The sequence below is a fragment of the Gorilla gorilla genome, chromosome 2 (genome assembly GCF_029281585.2).
Source record: "Gorilla gorilla gorilla isolate KB3781 chromosome 2, NHGRI_mGorGor1-v2.1_pri, whole genome shotgun sequence".
Taxonomy (NCBI): domain Eukaryota; kingdom Metazoa; phylum Chordata; class Mammalia; order Primates; family Hominidae; genus Gorilla; species Gorilla gorilla.
Window position 1 is genome coordinate 135,785,125 of NC_086017.1, and position 8,914 is coordinate 135,794,038.

Here is an 8,914-nt window from a genome sequence, read left to right on the forward strand (position 1 = left end):
CTGATTCCAGGACAGCTGTGTCCCATTGGATCCCGCCTTCAGAGTGGCCCCTCCAAACATGAAAGACTGGGGAAAGAGGTCTTAGATACAGCCTCTGGGGTCTACTTGCTTAACCATCTATTTCTTAAATCTATCAAAGAACATTGAGGAAGCTACCAGAAGTTAAGGGTAGGGAGACATCCACTTGGTCTTTGACCCTGGGTGAGTCATGGCCCTCACTGGGTCCCAGCTTTCCCATCTGAGAATGATAGGATTTATCTAGATTCTTTAGGCTCTAAAGTGTGACGATTCTTCTAGATCAAGGGCTGGCAAACTATGGTTCACGAGTCATATCTGACCAACCTTTTGTTTGTTAACTGTGGCTGCTTTCATGTTAAAATAGTAGAGTGCAGGAGTTACAACAGAGACCCCACATGCCCCACAAGGCCATTTAGCCTTTACTGATAAACGTGGTTGATTTCTGTTATAGACTGAGCTTGGGGAAGTGAAGCAAATGGTTCCTGTTTCATTAACTTCTGCTTGAGGTCACTTGTCATCTCTTAGTGTTCCCAAAGCATCTGTCCTTTGGACAATGGCCCTGGTTATGCCTAGGATTGTTCGAACACTGCTGTTGTTTTGCTTTCTACCCCTCAGTCTCAAGTTCTATGACTTGGCTCAAGTTCCACATTGTGATCAGCCACCATCTTACAAGGGTGGAACTGACTTCTTCCTTAGGTAGACCAGAGAGCTAGACCAGTGGGGCTGGGCAGTCTGTGCTGATTTGGACCTGGTCTTCTCAGAGCAGCTGAAACTATTTCTAAAAATCCCCTAGGGAGAGGAAAGCTATAGAGCTACCTTTCACAAAGCCCAAGTTCATTAAAAAAAATACTGCACAGCTAGCAAATAACTTGAGGTAGGATGGGAGGGAAGGAAAGGAGAACAGAAGGAAACCGAGGATTTTAGGGCCTCTGCTGTCACTACATTGTGACCCAGATTTCAAGCCCACAGTTCATTTCCAAGGAAACCTTGGGCCTCTTTAGACCCATTTTCCTACCCCACCAGAACATACCCACCTCCCTCCCTCCACAATTGTACTCTCCATCCTTGGGGAGTCTTTGAGGGAATTGTCCGTACCTGTGCTGTTTAGGGTGCTGGTCTCCAATAAAGTGGTGCCAGTGGGAGGCCCTGATGATTGATTGCCTTCTGTGGTGGGGGACATTTCATTGTTACTTTGTGTTTCAGAAGGAACCATTGTGATTAATCCATCATTTGGAGATGAAGCGGTGATTATGTCAGATGTAGCTAATGAATTTACATTTGTGGTTGACTCACTGTCTGCAGCAGTAGGTGTAGGAATTGTGGAGGAACTATGTGTACTAATTATGGGGGGAGCAGGTGTAGGAATTGTGGAGGAACTATGTGTACTAATTATGGGGGGAGCAGGTGTAGGAATTGTGGAGGAACTATGTGTACTAATTATGGGGGGAGCAGGTGTAGGAATTGTGGAGGAACTATGTGTACTAATTATGGGGGGAGCAGGTGAAGTAGCTGTTGGGAAAGAAGGTGTATTTGCTGTGGTGCTAGCAGTTTCAGGGAAATTAGTTTCAGTGGTATCAGCTGCAGCTACTGTAGGACCACTAGTCGCAGTTTCTGTGGTTGTTACAGCATCAGCTGAGTTGCCTTGGTTGGCGGCTGGAGGAACAAAGATACCAAGTTTGAGGAGACAGTACATTGAATAACTAATGCAGTTACTTAATACTAAATCATATCCAACTCATTCTTTTTTTTTTTTTTTTTTAGAGGTAGGGTTTCCCCAAGTTGCCTAGATTGGTCATAAACCCCTGGGCTCAAGCGATCCACCCTCCTTGGCCTCCCAAAGTGCTGAGATTATAGGTATGAACTGCCATGCCCAGCCTCAACTCATTCTTTTCTGGAAAAATGAAAATATATGACTACATTAAAAATTAAAATACATGGTTATTTCTAAACACAAAAAACCCACAATAAATAACATTAAAAATTAAACAGACAAAACTGGAAAAAATGTTATTGAAAAATATGACAAATAAAGAGTTAATGTTTATTTATTTATTTTAGAAATAAGGTCTTGCTCTGCCACCCAGGCTGGAGTGCAGTGGTGTGATCATAGTTCACTGCAGCCTTGAGCTCCTAGGCTCAAGCAATCCTCCCACCTCAGCCTCCCAAATAGCTAGGACTACAGTTGTAACACCTCCATGGCTGGCTAATTTTTTTTTTGTTTTTTAGAGATGAGGGTCTCACTATGCTGGCTAGGCTGGTCTCTTAACTCCTGGCCTCAAATGATCCTCCTGCCTCAGCCTCCCAAAGTGCTGGGATTGCAGATGTGACCTACCAGTCCTGCAGAGGAGTTAATGTTGTTTAAGTTGAGTACTAAGAAGTAATATTATTTATACCTGTAGTCATATAACTGTAGATCAGGGTTTAATATACTTCAGACCATTCTCAGTGAGGACAATTGAGAATGCCACAAGGTGGCGCAGTGACTACCCAGAAATGGACTCCTTTTGTCTTTCTGCACTTTAAGGCAACTGTCCCATTTTTTCATTACCTTGATAGATTGAGGGAGGGAAAGGTTAGGGTTGGGTAATTTAAAGAATAATAAAATAAAAATACCTCATTAAGTGCTTATTATACTTCCTCCAAAATTTTATTCTAGTAGTGTTTTCCCATTCACAATTCTAGATACATTGACTAAGAGTAAGATGAATAAGTGATCTTTGCCCTCTGAGCTATGATGGATATCAAAGTTGCATTTTCACAACTTTTAGGAACCCCTGGACACATGGAGTAGTAAACTCTAGGGATCCAGTGATCCATTTTCTTCCCCCCCCCTCTTTTTTTTTTTTTTTTTTTTTTTTAGAGACATGGTCTTGTTCTGTCACACATGCTGGAGTGCAGTGGTGCCATAATAGCTCACTGCAGCCCTGAAACTCCTGGGCTCAAGTGATCCTCCCACCTTGGCCTCCCAAGTGTTGGGATAACAGGTGTAAGCCACCTTGCCTGGCCCAGTGATAAGTTTTCTAGAACTTTTCCTTGTCTCTAAGAACTCTGACCTTGACAATAGGTTAAAAAAATTATTGAAAGAAAAAGTTTTAGTGAGGAAGCAATTTCTAAACCTTAGGGTGCAGAGAACTGCGGAATATGCTTCCTGATTCCCCGATGGGTCTATGAGCCCCTTGAGGGCAGAGCCTGGCTCTTCACCTTGAAGAGGGCTTGGCTAACATAGCCATTCAGAAGTGTTGAAGAGATCAGCAATTGCTCTTCCTAGGTAAGAAATACATCAGCAGCTGGCAATGTTGACTGCCTCTCTTCCTATTCCTGCCACTCAGGATAGTTCTTATCTATCAAGCACTGGCCCTGTGCCCGACTGTACCTGTGAAGTAGACGTAAGTGCCCACATTTGACAGAAGAGCCCACCAATACTCAGAAGGGTTAAGGAATTTGCCCAGAGGCAAAGCCAGGTCTGTGAGATGACAATGTCCTAACTATCACTTGATTAAAGTTATGGGGAAGGCCATCCATTTAATGAAAAAGCCAAGACCCCCGAGGAACAAACACAAGAAAAGCAAATAGAGAAAATTGGGGATCATAATGAAAGCGGTGGAAATAGAAGTGACCTCCACGGTGCCCTCTATCATCGGGGTAGCAGTGAGAGTGGCCAGGAGCTGGCTCTCGCTGTGGAAAACTCTGGACAGAAGAAAAGGACTTGGCAGACTGTGGGTGCAAACAACCCCAACCCCACCAGACCCTGAATTTCATGCTTTGGGAATATTCATTCTCGGCCGATGCCAAAGAACCAACATGTTTCTGTAGATGTGCACAAAACAAATTGGGACTTCTTAAGAGGTTTTTGCAGGTCTTTGGAATTATGACAAGGAGTTTTGGACTTGGTGGCTTGCTTATTTTGGTTTTAAATTTCTGTTCACTAGGGAGAATACATTTCAGAATGCTCAATTAGTTTTAATAAATGAGACACATTCCAAGCTGACAGCAATTCATTGCTGTGAATAGCTACGATTTTTTTTAAAACTAAAATACACTTGTGTGTGTCTATGTGTATATATGTGTTTTATCTGAGGGTTGTATAGATTTCAGGGAAGACAGCTTAGAGCTGATATCCCAGGCTTAAATTATCTAGTAAAAATACCCAAGAGGAATTGTAAAACAACCTATTTTGTTCAATCTATAGATAACAGAAATATATGAAGACATCTGTGCAGCAGAAATAGCTTTAGTCTTTTTATTTCCTTAGGTCCTAAAGCTTCTAAATAATACAAGGATAGCACAATGTCCACAGAGGTACAAATCATAGGTTTCAATGGGAAAATATATGCCCTGACCTGGTTTCTTTCTGGGGAACACTCCATAAGCACCACCCCTGTCCAGGGCACACCTATAACTGCTTTATTCAAAGCTAGCTGAAAGTCACAATCAAACGTCTTTCTCCCAGATCTGAATTCTTCATTATGATGAGATGTTGGTTCCCAAAGGCACTCATCAGATTCTGTGGAATAATGCAGTCCTAATCTCTCAGAGAAAGCGAAGACAACCAGGGAAGTTTTGCATGTGAAAGGCACTTCAAATGTCACTGGCACATTTTTCATTTGTTTCAGTAAATGCTTGTGCGGGGGTTCTTGCAGTCAAGGTGCTATACAAGGCATAGGGGTGAGGAGGAACGTAAAGGTGTACAAAACACACTTCCTGCCCTTGGTTGCTCAGAATCTGAGATGGAACTCATGTTTGAAGTAGTGATTCCTTACACACACCTCCAAAATCCTTAACATTACATTAAAAAGCAACTTTTAAAAAATTTTCAGGCCAGGAGCGGTGGCTCATGTCTGTAATCCCGGCACTTTGGGAGGCTGAGGTGTGTGGATCATGAGATCAAGAGATTGTGACCATCCTGGCCAACATGGTGAAACCCCGTCTCTACTAAAAATACAAAAATTATCTGGGCATGGTGGCACATGCCTGTAGTCCCAACTACTTGGGAGGCTGAGACAGGAGAATTGGTTGAACCCAGGAGGCAGAGGTTGCAGCGAGCCAAGATCGTGACAACTGCACTCCAGCCTGGCAACAGAGCGAGACTCTGTCTCAAAAAAAAAAAGCAACTTTTTAAAAATTTTCAGGCCAGGCGCGGTGGCTCATGCCTGTAATCCCAGCAGTTTGGGAGGCCGAGGCGGGCAGATCACCTGAGGTCAGGAGTTTGGGATCAGACTGGCCAACATGGTGAAACGCCATCTCTACCAAAAATATAAAAATTAGCTGGGCGTGGTGGCAGGCACCTATAATCCCAGCCACTCGGGAAACTGAGGCAGGAGAATCACTTGAACCTGGGAGGCAGAGGTTGCAGTGAGCTGAGATAGTGCCATTGCACTCCAGCCTGGGCGACAAGAGCAAAACTCCATCTCAAAAAGTAAAATAAGGCCAGGCATGGTGGCTCACGCCTGTAATCCCAGAACTTTGGGAGGCCAAGGCGGGCGGATCACAAGGTCAGGAGTTCGAGAACAGCCTGGCCAATGTAGTGAAACCCCGTCTCTACTAAAAATACAAAAAAATTAGCCAGGCGTGGTAGTGAGCACTGTAATCCCAGCTACTTGGGAAGCTGAGGCAGGAGAATTGCTTGAACCTGGCAGGCAGAGGTTGCAGTGAGCCAAGATGGCGCCATTGCACTCCAGCCTGGGCAACAAGAACAAAACTCTGTCTCAAAATAAATAAATAAATAATAAAATAAATATTTTTTTCAAAAGCAAACCTTAATAGCCACAAAAACTGTCAGTATTAATATATCTGGAGGTAGATGGGTGGGAAGGCAGATTGGATGCTCAATTTTTATTTCATATACATCTGTATTGTTTGGATTTGTTACAGTGGGTCTGCATTACTTGTATAACTTTTTTAAACAAAGAAGAGGAAATCAAAACCAAAGTCTGAAAATCAGATCCAGGCTGGGCGTGGTGGCTCACGCCTGTAATCCCAGCACTTTGGGAGGCCAAGGCAGGTGGATCTCCTGAGGTCAAGAGTCTGAGACCAGCCTAGCCAACATGGTGAAACCCCATCTCTACTAAAAATACAAAAATTAGCCAGGTGTGGTGGCAGGTGCCTGTAATCCCAGCTAGTCGGGAGGCTGAGGCAGGAGAATCGCTTGAACCTGGGAGGCGGAGGTTGCAGTGAGCAGAGATCGTGCCATTGCACTCCAGCCTGGGCGACAAGAGTGAAACTCGGTCTCAAAAAAAAAAAAAAGAAAGAAAGAAAAGAAAATCAGATCCAAGTGCAGACATGACAAAAAGGGAAATCATTTATTAAGCCCCTATGTGCCAGGCAGTATCCCGGCACATCAGGCTCTTTGTCTCATTTAATCCTCTCAGTCACTCTTCAGTATAGGGATTTCCCCTCTATTGCTACACAAGAAGACACTGAGGGTCAGAGACACCCCACAGCTAATAAGTGGTGGCATGCCATCTGAATCCCTGCTTGCCCTACTTTTGCCCTTCCCCCTGGGTTCTCTGGGTCAAGAAACATCTCCATTCCCCTAAGGTACCTTGAGCCTCAATGATTCCTGATTCCCTTAACTCTCTATTCATCTCCTTGTCCCCTCCCAGCCAACTTTCCCCTTTCTACCGCCCTTCTATTCTATTTTTAAAAAGTCAAGGCTTTTTTAACAGTGGCTCCTGAAAGTCATACAAGCCTCACCAATTCTTCCTTTGTCCTGAAGGCTTGGACCTGGCATCTGCCCCCAAGGTTGGCAGGAGAGATCTGGTGAGCCCTCCCCTCCTGTGCAGCTAGCCTTCTCCAACCTTCCCCATTAAGAGCTTGAAACCAGCTCTCAAAAAACTCTAATCCTGATGCCATTCATTCCAGTTCTCTGAAAGGGCTTAATTTCTCTTCATACATCTGCCTTATCAAATACTTTCTTCCTTTCTGCAAGCAGCTTCTAGATTTCAACTCATTGAACCTGAAGGAAATAAAAATATTTCACCTCCAAATATAGCTCCATGATATAATGAGTATTTTAAATTAAAAACTCTTAGAGGTCAACAAGCGCTGTAAGGACTGATCCACCAAAGAAGAACTATTGCTCCTGTTCCCCTCCCTGTTATGTCATTATCCACTACAGGAAAGAAGACCGAGAAGGAAACCATCCCTGAGCAGACCCTTCGTCAAGATAAGGACTGTCTCCAAGGATCTTTAAATTCCAAGGAGAATTATCTACAAGTTCATTTTTGTTCCCAGATCCAATTATTCTCCCTAATAATCATTTATTGCCCCTCAACAGAATTCCTCTTCTCCCTTCTTCCATAACTTGTTTTACCAAGATCCAAGCCCCCTTTCTTTCTGTAACCTCAAGATGGTGTATAAGCTTCTATACCTCATCAGGAAGTTGGGTGTTCATGCTGAAGGTTCCTGGGTACACACATTAAATACAGTTGTATGCCTTTTTTCCTATTAGTCCATCTACTTCATGCCAGTGATTTTTCTGCAAAATTTTAGGAAGCCAATTGGCCCCCACAACCCTCACCTCTCAACATACTGCTGACCTCACCCACATGTGGCCCATATAACCCTTCCTAACTCAGAACAGAGAGTACATGTCTGAAGTCTAATCAACGTGACAATTACTCCCTATGGTTTAGCATTCTCAAATTCAAGTACATTTGTGAAAGGAGGCTTTTTGCTGTGGTCAGCTCTCTGATTATCATGAGAGGGGATCCAGAATGCTATAGTAATAGAGAACTGGGTCCTTGCAACCTACTCAGTCCTTCTTATCTGGCCTCAGGAACTCTCAAAGAGAAACCTCTGGTTTGCTGAGCCCCCAAATCTCACTCTATAGACCACTTCTTCCCCCCACCCCCACAAGATGGAGTCTCGCTCTGTCACTCCGTGTCATCTCAGCTCACTGCAACCTCCACTTTCCGAGTTCAAGCGATTCTTTCTGCCTCAGCCTCCTGAGTAGCTGAGACTACAGGTGCCCACTGCCACACTGGCTAATTTTTTTGTATTTTTAGTAGAGATGGAGTTTCACCATGTTGGCCAGGGTGGTTTCAAACTCCTGACCTCAAGTGATCCATCTGCCTCGGCCTCCCAAATTGCTGAGATTACAGGCGTGAGCCACCGCGCCCAGCCCACAGACCACTTTTGCTATTGCTCTATCGTCCCCATCACAGGATAAAATGCCTGTGTCTTTGAGCTGAGCTGGAGAGGAAACTTCATTTATAAAATAGACCGTGTGCTGGGCTGGGAGAATTGGTAGCTATAGGCCTGCTGATTCTACCTCAAAGACAACATACATGATTGGAAGAATTAAAATGTAAAAATATTCCTTACCTGTGTTTACAGAAAGGAGAGCAAGAAGAGTAAGATGAGTGACGGCTTTCATTTTAGCTGTTCTTGCTTGGTAATCTGAGGAGGAAATGATTTCCCTTCCTGGCTACCTTTCATTTTAACTGTCTTTCGGGTACAAAGTCCAGTCATTAATTGACGTCAAACCAGAGAAAGGCAATTATAGCTAGCATTTGGCCAAATACCATAGGTCTCTTCCGAGCTTTTGAGATAGAAGAGGTGGAGCTGGCCTTACGAATCATTTTTCTGACTCAAAGCCCAAAATAAGTCAGGACATTCCAAATATCCTTGTGAGGTTGGTGGCACATGAGTTTGGTTAATCTCTTGATATCTCAAATGTCTCCAAGCTGCCATCTTTTAGGAGGTCACCATTCCATTAAACATTCAATAACAAACTGTGCTCTACTCACCCACATATGAGTGCAGGAAACCACTTTCCTCCAGCTGTAGTTCTGAGAATCCCTGAAGAGGACTTACATGTTTCCCAAAATTATTAATTGCTTAACTTTTGTCACTGTATGCTGGGGACTACCATTCCGGGCCTCTCTGATGGTCA

General features: G+C 43.8%; 1 protein-coding gene across 1 annotated transcript in view; it reads right to left on the reverse strand.

Annotated features, from left to right (window-relative positions):
* The window catches only part of MUC13 (mucin 13, cell surface associated), a 29,853-nt gene extending 21,429 nt beyond the window's left edge, over positions 1-8,424 (reverse strand). Inside the window, exons 1-2 of the mRNA XM_055383845.2 lie at positions 8,344-8,424; positions 1,114-1,671 (exon numbers count right to left, since the gene is read on the reverse strand). Coding sequence (XP_055239820.1) covers positions 1,114-1,671; positions 8,344-8,395 — 610 coding nt within the window. The 5' untranslated portion in view covers positions 8,396-8,424. The remainder of the gene's footprint in view (positions 1-1,113; positions 1,672-8,343) is intronic.
* Positions 8,425-8,914: the final 490 nt, after the last annotated feature.